This window comes from Etheostoma spectabile, chromosome 9, assembly GCF_008692095.1.
Source record: "Etheostoma spectabile isolate EspeVRDwgs_2016 chromosome 9, UIUC_Espe_1.0, whole genome shotgun sequence".
Lineage (NCBI taxonomy): Eukaryota > Metazoa > Chordata > Actinopteri > Perciformes > Percidae > Etheostoma > Etheostoma spectabile.
Genome location: NC_045741.1, coordinates 27,507,609 through 27,522,840, shown reverse-complemented (window position 1 = coordinate 27,522,840; position 15,232 = coordinate 27,507,609). Strand labels below are relative to the sequence as shown.

At 40.8% G+C, this 15,232-nt stretch overlaps 1 protein-coding gene and 1 long non-coding RNA gene across 5 annotated transcripts in view; both read right to left on the bottom strand.

The window, feature by feature from the left end:
- Positions 1–13,132, bottom strand: part of LOC116695586 (unconventional myosin-XVIIIa) — a 157,236-nt gene extending 144,104 nt beyond the window's left edge. For all 4 annotated transcript variants that reach the window (XM_032525935.1, XM_032525936.1, XM_032525943.1 and 1 more), the window contains exons 1-2: positions 12,949–13,132; positions 8,788–9,918 (exon numbers count right to left, since the gene is read on the bottom strand). In XM_032525935.1, coding sequence (XP_032381826.1) covers positions 8,788–9,810 — 1,023 coding nt within the window. In that variant the 5' untranslated portion in view covers positions 9,811–9,918; positions 12,949–13,132. The remainder of the gene's footprint in view (positions 1–8,787; positions 9,919–12,948) is intronic.
- LOC116695664 (uncharacterized) overlaps positions 1–15,232 on the bottom strand; it is an 813,105-nt gene that overhangs the window by 246,041 nt on the left and 551,832 nt on the right. The gene's annotated exons all lie outside the window — the stretch shown is intronic.

Sequence of the window (15,232 nt, the reverse complement as noted above, 5' to 3'; positions counted from 1 at the left end):
TGTGTGTGTGTGTGTGTGTGTGTGTGTGTGTGTGTGTGTGTGTGTGTGTGTTGTGAGAAATGGAGACAGATCTTTCTTGATGTGTGATATTTTTGAGACACTTATTTTTAGAACCACTCTGAGGATTATCAGCCACTGCTCTGTCTACCGATAATTACATCCTCACTTGGCACATTGTCTCTGCATTGACGTTATTTAAACAAATCGAGGGTGTGTGTCACTCGTCGCATTCCTTTCAATCCGTTCTACTGCATTCCTGTCTCCTGCCTGGTCCGTCCTGACTGCTCCATGAACTCTCACATAAAAACCAGTAAAGCTCGGGGCGCCTGGGTAGCTCACCTGGTTGAGCAAGCGCCCCATGTAAAGAGGCTCAGTCCTTGCCGCTGCATGTCATTCCCCTGCTCTCACCCCCTTTTCCTGTCTTCAGCTCTCCTATGTAATAAAAGCCTAAAAATGCCCCCAAAAATAATTTTACAAAAATACACTACTGCTCATTTACAATGCAAACATTATATAAAAAAAGACACACTCATCAGTGCAGTAGTAGTATTCAGCTGTTTTGACACTTGACTGGTGGACTTTAAAGCACTTTCTTGCCCCGCAGTTTTCCTTGGATTAGTGGGGCACCTAAATCATGGTTGCAGCTCGGCGCCCTGCTCCACTCTGCTATGCCCTGCTACACCGTTAAATATTACAACTACTATTTCTAGTCATAGTTCCATTATCTTTCTTGTTGCTATAATTGCCGCTCTTTATCCCACCCCCCAACCGGCACCGTCAGACACCGCCTACCAAGAGCCTGGGTCTGTCCGAGGTTTCTCCCTAAAAGGAAGTTTTCCTTGTCACTGACGCACTAAATGCTTGCTCTTGGGGGGGTTGGAATTGGAATTGTTGGGGTTTTGTAAATTATAGAGTATGGTCTAGACCTACTCTATGTGTAAAGTGTCTCGAGACAACTCTTGTTATGATTTGATACTATAAATAAAATGGAATCTTGCTGGTGAACGGCGAGCTCCATTCCTGCTGTTGTGTTATTGTTAGGTCTCCCCCCCACCCCGTCTTTCCTCTCTGTGTATTTTTTTTACTTTCTCTTTGGTCCTGGGACGCGTTCCTATGTCCCAGTGTACTGCTTTTTCATTGTTTAAATATAAATAAAATAAAAATATTTAAACACAAAACAAAAATGAATTGAAAAACATTTTTTTCAAAGATATTAGATCATGATTAAGGAGTTTCGGTCAAGTCTCCCTGAAAAAGAAGTTCTTACTCTCAGTAATAATCCTGACATTCAAACAAACAAAAAAAGCAAAAAAATAATAAAAACTGCTATATTTCACTGTAATCACGATATATAGAGAAACACAGTAGAGCTTCAGCCGCAAATAAAACCATGTCCTCCTCTTCAGTGTTTCTCTTTCCAAATACTCAGGTCAAATTACTGACAAGAATCAGGTGGCACTGATTGCAAGGTTAAGTATGTATGATTAAGCATATTAGCTCTTTCCCACACAAACACCCATGCATTCCTGTGTGGTTTGGCTCGTTCTTACCAGTCTACTGGTTACATAAATTCCTGTTTGTTGTCATTCCCAGAAGCCTTAGGTCTGTTAGCATGTCCATTGACATCACTACACACAAGTACATTGCACCTTGCATTCTACATCTTTACAGTTGGACACCAGGGTTCTAGTTGTTGTCATGAATTAGTCTGAACCCCCTTTGGGTCCAGTCTTGACTGAAAACTGGAACAGGAACTGGACATGGGGTTGATTTGTGAGTAATTAAAATAAGTTTTTACCAAAGCCTTGTATAATATGTTTAAATTTAAATGGTGGCCAAAGGCACACTCAGTCTTAAACATGAGGGCACACATTACTCAGACTTCCTTTCCTCTCTCAGACTGAAGGCAGAAAATAAAGAGGATCAACAGGATAGAGTTAATCATAAAGACACAGCTAAAGGGCTACAGGAAATGTGTTTGACTGAGAGGCTTACAAATTCTGGAAGAACGTCAACTATTCCTAGATGTGCATATGAGAAATGAATTGTGTCCAATCATAAAAGCCAGGACAATCTTTATGTTGGCAATTCTGCTCGGAAATGTGTGACATTTCCCGCTTAAAACAATGTGAAGAATTGTTTAATTTCCAGCTGCCACTAATAACAAACAAATTTCAGCTCGAAATATGCCGAGACGTCAGCTTATGCTGTTCATATTTAGTCTCAAAGTGAAGCAGAAAAAATGGGAGATTCAAGTAAGTATTGAGTACATATTAAAGTACATACAGTAAAGTACATATTGAGAGCAGGTCTCAAAATACCCCGTCCATATGCTCTGTAGTTGTCTTTTGTTTTTTAAATCACAAACATTGCAAGGGTGCAACACAACAAAAGATGAATGCCATGAGACCACCAAATCATTGCTGGTTATTTCTTCTATGAGACCGAAATTTTATTACTCTAAAAAACCTATTACACTGACAATAATATAATCCTTTTTGATTGGCTAACATGATGATGTTGCATTGTGTCTTGACAAAAGCCAAGCCAGGTTCAACCTTTCTGTGCTCGGGTCTCATCGAAATGAATGAGGATGCTGGGTTTGTTTAATGCCGCAGTGATTTCTGAACGTGGCCTTAAACATAACTCTCACCACACTATGTGTGAAAAACAACTGATGAATAATGTAGAAACAGTGCAGCACAGTCACCCGACCTCACATTGTGTGTATATGTATATATGTTTTAGAAAAAAATATTTTTATCTACTACATAAGTTCCCTCCCGCCTCCATCAGCCCTCAGAACCTCATTCCTCTTCCTCCATAAGAAACTCCCGGGGGAAAGGGTCAGGAAGTGGCCTATTTGTTCCAAAGCAGATTCCACAAATGCCAGAGTGAGACCTAAAGGGAGAGGCCTGCTTCCCGTTGTTTTCAGTCAGCCTGTTAAGACAAGTGAAGATCTCTCTCTCTCTCTCTCTCTCTTTCTCTCCCTCGCTCTCTCCCCCCAGATAGTTTGGGGCAGAAGTCTACAGCTCTTGCAGATTTACAAGCTAAGTTTAACTATTTCCCCACTGTATTATCCCAATTAACAGGCTTGTTATCAGTGTGATTGAAAGAATATATCATATAAAGCAAAGCAGGCTTCCTGAGCAATAATTCACACAGTATGTGTTCAATCAATCAATCAATCAATTGCATGGGAAGTTTAGGAATATTAGGCCAGTGGTTCTCAAACTTTTTCACATCAAGGACCCCTAAACTGACACAAATTACACCAGGGAACCCCATCCATTGGCAATTTTGGGGGGTTGAAAGTAAGAGAAAAGTACCGGTACCAAATAAGTGAATTGAGTCTAGCAGGCCCGTACCATACAGTGGAAACACAACATATACATGTATCAACAGCTAATGAGGACTCCCACCTATCAACCCCTTTTGATGACCTGGACATTAGACTGACCCTTGGGCCCTTTTACAGCGAGCAGGCTAACTGAGTTATATGGATAAAGTTGCTGTAGCTACTAATGGTTTAGAGATGTGAAAGGTCGACATTGAACAGGTCTTAAAAAAGATAATGTGAACTTTGAAGACAGGTGCTAGGTGTAAAATCAGAAAGGTGCCACATGCCCAGGGTAGTTCTGCCACTTACTTTGGCAATCATCCCTCTCTGCATAACAAAAAACGGTGGCTCAAGCTAGAGCAAGGCATTTCTGCCACTGAATCGGTGTAGATATCCTCAGTGATCACAACCTGGGATCCATTTTTAAGATATTCCAAATCTGTAGACTTCACTAACTGCACGGTTTCCCTAAGTGTACCGCAAGCTTGGTGGACCACTGAGTCATATTTGACTTTGGTCAGTTAGCTTTTAGCACTGACTGATTGTAGGGCCCTATGGAATCCATCTAAGATTCCGTTATCACAGAAACTACTGGGCTCTACATCAATACTGTCATTAGTCTGTGACTGGTCCAATCCAAACACTCATCATAAAAGAAATTTGCCACCAGGCTAAATAACTTTTCTGGAAGAAATGCTGATCTGGAGTTTTAGTTATAGCAGAGAATGATATACAAGTTATTACATCTATCTAAGTTCAATAGGGGAGTCCTGATGATTGGGTGGTTTAGGATGCATGACCGCAATTTTCCCGGGTCCATCAGCCCCTATCTTTCTCCTTGTGTTTGCTGGCTCACCACACCCCTGTTATACTACAAAATAGAAAGGCAGAAATGCTGTGAAGCAAAATCGCTAAAAGGTTCAAGCACAAAGTGCTTTGAGGCAGCAAACCTTTTCCAGATTTGTTTAAACCAGAAGAATGAGTATAAACTATTAACTGCAAGCTAACATATTATATCTGTGCAGGAAGGCTTTACTTGTCAAGAATCCTAAAAGGAATTTACCAGCCATATTCTTGGGAAGAGTATCTATTACATAACTGAACAATGACACACACGTTTAAAGAATTCCACTCTCCTATTATTTACCATCAAAATGTTAACACTTTGGAAAAGATGACTAAAGTCTAATTTTAAATGGATGTCTAAGTAATTAGTTTGAGCACTGGATGCAGAGAGAGGGTCTGAATCAAAGTGGAAGCGAGTTAAGTCACAATTGCTTCCTGAATGGGTCGAGATAACAATAACTGTGCCAAAGTTAACAGGCACTGTTGAGGGTACGCCATGGTGGACAGCATAGAGGGTGAATGAGAAAGAGAGTCGGTAAGTGGGGGGTGAGAGGAAAGTATGGCTGTGCTTTCAAGTGTCTACTACTATTACTAATACTGGATTGTTATTACTGCAAGCACCACAACAGCATTAGATATAAACAGAAGTAATATGTCTACATATTAGTCAATAGACCATTCAATCAACTTGAATTACTACAATATTTTTATTAAAAGACCTACATTTTTAGTTCCCACAAATGACCTGAAAGGTCCTATATTGTAAAAAGTGAGCCTCCATGTCTTAGTGATTATAAAGCAGGTTGAGCGCTATAAATACTGAAAAGTTTCAAAACATTCAATCCACTCAGAAACGGGGCCTTTAAACGAGCCGTCAGGACTACTGTACAGTTGTGATGTCATACCTATACTATATGTAGGTAGAAAGTGCCGCTATAGTTATTCCCCGGCTGCACTGACGGTGCAGACTCCGAGAGTGCAGATGAAGAAGACGCAGAAACACCAGCCAGTCACAGCAGACTGGGCTTGTTTCAGGCGCCAAAACAAAACACTTCAGACAGAGGGTGTATTCAGACTAAAAGAATGAGAAAAAGAATGTTGTTTTAAACATTAAAGCATGGAAACATGTTCTAGTAGAAAATCCAAAATATAAAAGTGTATATGAACCTGAAACTGATCATGATATGGGACCTTTAAGAACTCTCTGTGGTTATTCTGGCTCTGTGCTCTGTTACTATGAGTCTACATTAAAGACTGATTACATATTAAATTGATTAAATACTGTATACTGAATATAAATTAAATTTTCAAATGATTTAACCTGTTTATAAACAGAGCCAATGCCAAGGTACCCGCAGATAAACTGCTGGCAAACACGAGGAACAAGAGCAGGTATGAGGCAGGAAGCACGCGAGTGAAGCACCAGCATTCTACACAGTAAAGCCTGCTGCTCTGAATCCTCAAAGAAAGGAGAGAGAGCAAACAACAGAGGCAGTAGACAGAAGTGAAGTTCAAGAAGCTTCGGCCTCTGTCTGCATTTACAGCAGCTGAATGCTCCCCAGCAGGTTTGACTGGACCAGGCCTCTGCTCGGGGAATGCTCAGCCCTTCAGGCAGCGTAAAGCCACCTACACATGATCCATGGTAAAAGTGCTCTGCACTGGCCGCTCCAATGTGTTCCTATGAGGGAGAGCGGTGCCACCCAACTCAAAGTTCAAATTATTATCAACTTTGACCTAGTTGCCACTGACCTTCCAAGGCGCAACCAATTCCAGACCGTTCCTGCTTATGCATTGCCTCTGGTATCTTCATTATGTTGTTTTTAATCAATTATTTAATTTAAAATAATAATTTCAATCATTGTTATATTTTTTGGACAAGGACACCAGTCATTCATTTTAAAAAAGCAGCGGGCCCTTAGTATCTCTTATCTTAACTTTGAAGGTCTCCAATCACTTAATGCTGAAAATTATCAATGGACAGGGTTTTGAAAATAGCTGATAAAAATGTGTTGTCCCATCTAGCTCCACTTGAGCCAGTAAATGTCTTACTTGTTGGTTCAGGGTGAAAATGTCTCCTTCTTTCCTAAGACTTCCTAATGCTTTTTTTAGAACATCCTGCTCATACTGGTCATAGCTCAAAGAATTGGTGCATCCGGTCTGTCTGCTTCTAAACCTGAATTCCTTCTTACTGTGTTCATGTTTGTGTGGAACACTCCTGGCACCAGCTTCAGGTGGATTGACACAGTGCTGCAGTTTACTGGGAACCGCCATCATGCTGCTTTGTCCAACCCAATCCTGCTTATTTTACAGGAATATTCCAGTTTGTTACAATGAGACTAATATTTACATTCTATTATTTCTATTAGTTATGATAACACTGTCCTCACAAAAGTAATTGCTTTTCTTTTCTAGAATGCTCTGGTAGCTCACCTGGTTGAGTGTATGTGTGTCCTATGGACATAGACTCAGTCCTTATCCTAGTGGCTGCGAGTTTGATTTGAACCCGCAGCAGTTTGCAACATGTCATTCTCCTTCTTTCTCTCTCTCATCACTTTCCTGTCTTCAGCTGTCCTGTCAATTAAAAGGCCTAAAAGAAAAATGGCTCCCTGGTAGTTCACCTGGTTGAGCATGTACCCCACGTGCTAAGGCTCAGTCCTTACCGCAGTGGTCTGATTCCAACCCGCGGCCCTTTACTTTGTCCAAACAAAAAACCATGGTAATTTAATGAGGCTGGTAAAGTTTGAACATTCACTAGTCATTTGGCAGGTGGACCAAAAGGTTTTTGTGCCCTGTCTATTAATAGATCATGACAAACAAATGCTAGCTGCAGGCTATTATTATTGCTGAAAAGAATGATTCTATCATATTTAATATCCGTACCGAACTCAGTAAAGTATCAAAATGGCACTTATACTGCAGCATTTCAAACCATGTGTGCTAATCGGATGGCCACATTGATGAATCATGCATACGACTAAGGAGCTGATGGGATAACACTGGAATAGCACCTGGAACAATTTCATGTAAAAATTGATTGATAGATTGATACACAGCTCTATACATCATTGCTTTATCGGGAATACAAAACAGTCAGCTGCTGTTGGCATTGGGAATTATGCGAGCTGGCAGATGCAGTCGGGAATGAATGATGGCCTTTCTGTTGGCCTTTCTGTTGGCTCTCCTTTATCTAAACCAATAGTCGAGCTGCTGAAATCTGTTAAAGTGGACAAAGAGACACAGACAGGCCTGCTGTTTAACACACACACAAATCAGCGGCAGAGATAGGCTCATGAAGTTAAAAAGGAGGGGAAGTGTGTGTGTGTGTGTGTGTGTGTGTGTGTGTGTGTGTGTGTGTGTGTGTGTGTGTGTGTGTGTTGTTTGACCCAACCCTACCTATACACGTAAACAAAGGTCCCGCCGCTGTGCACTTCCTGTTTAGACCATGGAAATGGAAATCATTATAGCAGCTCCACACAATAACACGTTATCCTCTTATCTGAGAGACAAACAGCCAGAGTGGAGAAAAGAAAGAACTTCTACACTCAGTTCTGCTTCCGTCTCCTGTAAGGAGAAGAACAACATGGGCTACAGCGAGCCACTCCCTGCTTCCCAGAGCAGATTCATTCAATTGTGATGAATGGGGGGGGGGTGTCACTTTCAGTCGGATAGTGTCACAAGGACCCTTGAACCAAAGCCAATAGAGGCAAACAAACAGAGCCCTCTGATGCTGCCAGGCAGCAGGCCCTACAGGAGGACTCTCAGCTACTGTTACTGCGGGGATAGTCCACACTCTACATGGCTTTAAGACTGTTTCAATACCTTCAAAAAGGAAAAACTAGGTTCCTCTATAGTAACACTAATATTAATCAATTGATCAAATAGAAAATTGTTTCCACTTTTTCCAGAGATCAGAGAGAAACTACTTGTTTAGTCTAGCCATTAGTCCAAAACCCAAAGATAATAGTGTACAATAATATAAAGCAGCATAAACACTCACATTCATTTTCAATAATTAACTAGGCTAATCATTTCTGCACTTGTCTATATGGTTCAGTAACTATTAGTAAGTTTTGAGTGCACATTAGATGGAATTATGATAACTGCTGAAAAGGAAATAGTACCTGTAGCAGCAACCAAGGCTGCAGCAGATGACTGAACATACAAGTCATACTGAGTTAGTATTTTTGTAATAAATGTTAGCCTAGAATGTGAATTTATAAAACCAGACTATTCTCTCAATTCAGTCTTGAAGCTTTCTTTCCAAACCAATATAAGTCACAAATAGTAAGCAGGACATCCTGACTTTACTGACAACAGCTTGTCAATAAAGCTACCCAAATGCTGCATCCCTGACAATCTGGGACACTGTTGTTTCTGCTGCTGAGTACTGGCATCGATCCCCGGTCCTCAATATATAATTAAACCTGCCTGTCAAAAGAGGTTTCTGGAACTAGGCTCTAAAACAATTGTGAGAAAACGTTGAACATTTTAGATTGAAAGAAACTCAACCAAGATATCAACACAAGAGCGCCACTCATGGCAAAGAGAGCGGAACAGTGAGCTTTATCGGTTTGTACTTAGAAAGCGGACAGGCTGCTTACATGTCTGGCCTCTCTGCGCAGCCCCTCGGTGTTCCTCAGCCAGCAGCGGCTCAGCTCGCTCAACTCCAGGATGGGCTGCACCTTCAGCCTCACCGTGTCTCCCGACTGGCGGATCATCTCCACTATCTCGTCCCGGCTCTTGTTCTCCACATTCCGTCCATTTATCTCCACCAGCCTGTCGCCCGGCACCAGCCCCAGCGCAAGGTCCTTGGTGCCGGCACCAGGCTCAGCAAAGTGGACCACGCGCCGGTACACGCCTCCATCGGGGCTGCGGTCCAGCATAGTGGTGCGACGCAAAGAAAATCCAAAGTCGCCGGTGTTGCGGCGTTGCAGCTCCAACTCGCGGATCTCGGGCGCACTCGGCGCAACCACGGGCGGCAGCTGCAGCTGTGCAGGGAAGGTCTTGTGGACCACTTCGGGGATGCAGACTTTCTTGGTGTCCGATGCCGCTTCAGGCTGCTGCTTCAGGCTGTGCTTGCGGAGCATGCTGAACACTTTACTCTCCACCTGCGGGGATGGGGCAGCAGAGTTCTGGCCGGAGGGGGTGGAGCCCTCTGAAGGGCTCTCCTCTTTACTCCTCTGGGAAAAGGAGAAGCGTTTCATCATCTGACCCATCTGCGAGGAGTTGGTCTTGGCAAGTGTACCGAAGTGAGCCACGCGATCCCGTACTGAGCTGCGATGTCCATCCTGTCCTCCCCCGCCATCACTCTTCAGGTCGTCAGTGGAGCTGGCGGCGCTCAGCTGCTCGTCCAGAACCATGCTGCTACGGTTGCTCAAGCCGTCCGACTCGATGTCCGTGAGGGTGAGCTCGTTGCTGCTGGCCACTTTGATGGGGATGGGGTTGGAGATCTCCAGTTTGTTCTTGGACTCACGCTTGGCCTCCCTCTTCAGGTTGAAGAAGCCTCGCCGCATGCTCATCTCCTCCAGGCTGCGCAGCTCTGCCGGAGACATCCTCTCCTTCTTATCCTTCTTCTCCTTCCTACTCCCGTCCCTCTCCTTGTCCTTTTTCATCAAGTTAAACATGGTGACACACTAGACGCTACGTTTCCGTCCACCGTGTCTCTATTTTCCCTTCAGAGCAGGCGATCCAGTTCACAGGGCCCTTTGTTGTGACCGACAGGGACGAATCCCCTGCGGAAAGAGACAGGAAGAACAAACTGGGTCAAACTTCATTCTTCATAAATATTAAAAGGTGCTCTAAGAGATGTCACGTTTTTTTAGGTTAGGACATTTGTTGTCACGTACAGGGTTAGTGCACGGAAGGGAGGGAGAGGGGACGGGATGAGGAGGAGAGAGAGGCAAGCTAGTCTTGTTGTGTTTGAAAATACGTTGAACGTCAACAAGAAGTAACGTCACCCTCCATCGCCTAGAGTACCTTTAATGAAAAAATTCTACTGACTTCACATGACGCTGAGTATCTCATTATAAAGCTAAATCTATAATATGAAAGTCTACATTAAACTATTTTCAAATAGAAATCAAAAACCTCATTGTTATTGATATGATAATATTGTGGGATAACAGTTACTTTTGGCATTTTCAAAAAAAATATTTTAATCAGAAACAATAATTTAGTACATGATGATTCATTATCCACTCAACTGAAACATGTAAGTCAAGACATTGTGTCTCTTGACTGCAATGCCATCTTCATTTAAAAAGAAAACATTTAAGCTTTATATCATAATAATAGACACACCCAATTGCAGCTATCTAGTTTCATCCACAAAAAATATCTACAATCATTTTAGAATGATTTATTTGTTGTAGTCATTTATCAAGATAATGGTGAGCAATATGGATTAAATAATTTATCGTTGTTCCACCTATTATAAATAATGCAATATGAACATGTTAGTATTCATGATAATATGGATAACATTTTGCTAATCTAGTGAATTAAAGATCTTATAGATAAATGTACTTCTTCGCATTTATGCAAAAATGTGGCCTAATGTACCCAGAGGCAATAAACTAGACTAGCTACCGTTGTATAAAATATAGGGAATTATCCATAAGGTTCAACAAATAAATAGGGGTGTAAATCATATGTTTTATTACAATACCATATTACATTTATTCTTTAGACAGCAATACAATATTTGCTGGTAAGTCTGTCACCATATGATTTTGATTTGATTCATTTCAGGGGCCTGCAATTGGTGTGAAACAATATCATAAACCCATTTAACAGAGTTACATTAATAGCAACTCACAAAAAGCAACAAAAAAATGATTTTACAATTGTATTACTAAGCTCTTCCAGACATTTAAATTAAAAACAAACTATTATTTTTTAATAAAAAGCATACATTTGAAGTGGGAATCTAAAATAAAGGGGCAGACAAAATGTATTGTTAAAACGCTAAAAACAGGTAGGCATAGATATTTTCACTTTGCATCGATAATGTTGGAGAATGGATCATTGAATCGATACATCGATCTGGATCATATGTATACCCCTACAAATGAAGCCTATACTGTCCCATAGTATTGTTATATGAATCTCATCGCTATATCAAGCAAGCAATGGAAAAAGTCTTTGGTTCCAACTTCTCAAATGTGAGGGTTATGGTGCTGTTTTCTATTTGATATATTTGTAAACTGTAGGTTTTGCTTTTGGATGTTTTTTTAGCTAAATTAAACTACTTAAAAGACCTCACCATGGTTTCTTTTTCCAAAAGGGTTTTATATTTAAAACTATAATAGATATCTTACTCAGAAAGGAAATTAGTTGAAATGAAATGTCAGTATAATATCAGTATTATGACAATGTATTGGCCAGTTTTAGTTATACAAATGTTTAAATGGGCAATAACTACTGGCATAAGTGGCAAGCGTATTAGGGTATAAAATATCCAACTTACCACGAGCCTCTGGGTATTGTATGTTTTGCACACTTTCAAATTTTGCAAGACAATAAAACAACATCAGAAGTCTCACAGCATGTAACTGTCCACATGTGTAGATTGCCCTGTTAAAGCCAGACCTCCATCACTCTTACACATTACAGAGGCCCATTGGAGGAGCTTGGCAGGACCAAAACACATTCCTGGTCTTATTTTTAACTGAGTCTCTCCAAACCCTCAAAAATCAGGAACTCCTCCTGCCACAAACTGACACAAGCCAACAGGCAGATATTAAGCGTCAGCCTGCTTCTCATTAGCTGCAGAGTGACGCTCTCCACAGGGCAGCCCAGGCTGGAGTCCCAAACAAACAACCGCCTCCTACTTTAATTATAGAACAGGTAATATTGGCCATGGAGCTGTCCGTACTCCCAGCTAGAAGGTGTCACAGTTCAGCCCAGCAAGCACAACACACCGATGATAATAACATAGTAAAAGCACAGTGCTCTGGTAGCTAAAACAAGACAACCTAGTGCCTTACAATCAAGTTGACATTTTAAATATAACGTTAGTGCTGCCTAACGGATTATCTACAAACCAGTTTGCTAGAACACCAAATAGTTTCCTAAAAAGGTCTTCTTAGGCCATTAATTCATCTTTAAAAAAAAATAATAACCAGGGCCACCGTGAATGGACAGCTTTTGTATCAACATTAGCATCACGTTCAGTCTACAATGACCAGGGTTAGGGAACAGTAAGGGTCTCTTTCATGCTCTCTGCTGTTTATCTTCTTGGCTGCTGAGGGTAAAACGATGGGAACATCTGGCAAACTAACTAAAGTAGCTACACAAAGCAACATGTATTAGCCCCACTATGCGTTCAATGTGAAGTCAGGGGACAATAAGCATGACACCGCTAAAATAGGTGTAGCTTGTGGGCTACATTAGCTAGCTGAGCTACCGTTTCGTAGGTGGGGGTAACGTTACCTAATAACAAATATTTTGCGTTTTTCTTCCACCGCAGACAAAAAAGCTCCAAAAACAAAAGCCAACAATTTTTCATAAACATTTTGTTTAACTCTCCAGCGAGCCATTTACCTAGCTAAATAGCCCAATTGTCTCAAGCCATAGCCTTAGTTCTTTGCCCTCATTTTTGGTGAAGCAAATCCTGGAACAACACATTCGGATCCTGTGAAAATGATTCAGTCAGCCGGACCGCCTTGCTTGCTTTCTGTCTCAACAGCGCTGCCTTCAAAAAAAAAAAAAGTGCCCCCTCACTCTCATATCACATGTTTATTTGAAGAAGAAATACTCACTGTTCTCCAGTAACGTTACAGCAAATGGAGCACCGCTGGTGTTACTGGCTGGGTGCAGCTCGTCTCGTAGGATACAGAAGCCGCAGACTGGCTTTTAGCTAACGTTACCATAGCTGGCTGCTCCCAGTCCTGCTCTGAAGGGTCAGTACAGCAGCTAAAGGTAGTCAAACAGCGGCCCCTGTTGGACATACACTGGAGCCACAGCCTGGCTGTTGGGAGACCAACACAGCAAAAGCCATGCTAGTGCTCCATACACAACAGCAGGAGTCTTTTACGTTTTTTTAAGCCACAGGACCCTTAACTGAAAGATAGACGGATCAGGGATCACCTATAATATATCATATAAAATGAAGTTGCATATTAAACTGGGCCTGTAATAACGTGTAGGCCTTTATACATACCGTACATACCTTTATTGCATAGGATGAGCTATTCAAAGATCCTAATAACTGTTGGCATGATTTTATAAATCATGTTTTAATGTTAAACATGTGTCACAGTAAATGTTTAGGATGAACTGTATATCTGTGGCTGGTTACCTTAGTAACTACCTTACCCGTAGGCCAGTAAGCAGTGGGGATTTATATTTGCTAACAATGTTTTGGATTCACTTTTTTTTATTAACCATAATTTGGAGGCCCCCCTGCAATGACCCTAAGGAAGATCTCTGCAGTACAGTTTATGGAAGTCTATATCAATATTTTTTCACAAATAGGCCAATTCATCTTTAATATTACAATTGTGCATTCATATTAATGTATATTGTCAGACTTGTTTTAATTTTTGAAATAAACTTTCAAAAAATATATATATATTCTACATAATTTGGCTGTCCCCCTGCACTAACTTTAAGAGTATTGTGGATTGTTGCTCTATCCCATGAAATATTATTTAATAAACTGATGGAAATAACGCAAAAAATACTATAAAATATACTTTATGTAGAACGTTTTTGGAATTGATAATGTGTCAATCACTTTATTTTGAAACATTATTTAACAAAATTTACGTAAATAAAAATAAAAGAAGTAATACAGACTATTCTCAAACAGTTCCCCAAACTCATTCGTATCCCACACAAAAACAGAAAGGAGTTTTCAACCAAAATATCTAAGCCAGTGGTTCCCAAATTGGGGTATACTAAATATAATTAAAAAAGGTAACAATTATTTTATCTATAATTCCATCCATAAGTAAACAATGACAGAATGCATGCCTTTTCTGTCAGGGGTTTCATACACTTTCTGTAATAAAAAATCTAAAAGCAAAATCTTATCAGATGGGGGACCTTGGGACTAAATCTTGTCAGATGGGGGTCTGACATCTAATTTTCTAAGTTTTAGTTTAGGGGTCCTTGACACAAACAAAGTTTGGCAACCACTGATCTTAGTTCCTCGAGATTTGTGGTGTGAGTACAGTAGCCATATGTTCAGAAATAGACTTCAGCTCAAATTCCTCTGAATGAGAGTTGACACAACAAACACTGTTACTTTGGTCCACACAGAAACATCTAAACAACTCCCGGATGGATTAAGATCAAGGACTGTGCAGCTATTCATGGTCCCCAGAGGATAAATCCTACTGATTTTTGTAATCCTCTGAATTTTCCTGCAGCTCCATCAGCAGGTAAATATTTTACCAGCATGTATTTTTGCTTTTAATAACTCTACTTCTACCAGATGGGTTGGCACAAACTGTTGTTTCTTAGATGTTGTACCCTAATGACTTTGGTGACCCCTGACTTTCCCTCTAGCACCACCAGGACATGGACATGCTTTGAGCATAAGGTTGAGCTATTAATTGGCTTATCATAGCGTTTGATATTTGGCATAGGCATAGATTAGGCATAGGGGGATATGCCCCCCCCCCAATATGTAGATGAGGTAGATTTGTCCCCACTCAAAAACAAAAAAGAAAGACAACCCACTCCCCCCAAAAGGTAGAAAATAAACATTCAGGCGTCTCAAAATTGAAGGAAAACTAGAACTGTGACTACTTGTGTTTTACTTTTCGGAGGGTTAAAGAACACAACACAAAGTGAGAAATAATGATGGATTTCAGCTTTGAAGCTTCTGGCTTTAACAAGGTCTCGTTCTCTAACAGATTTGTTGTCGAGAGGTACATGATTCCTAAAAAGAAAAACATCTTAGAAGATGTGATGTTTTGAACAATAATTAAGTTCTCTTACATAAAGACGTTTGCACCATAAATAGCATAACAATTCACCAGAATAAAGTGTTTGACTCTCAATATTTTATGGTGGAGACCCGGACGCCCCCCCCCC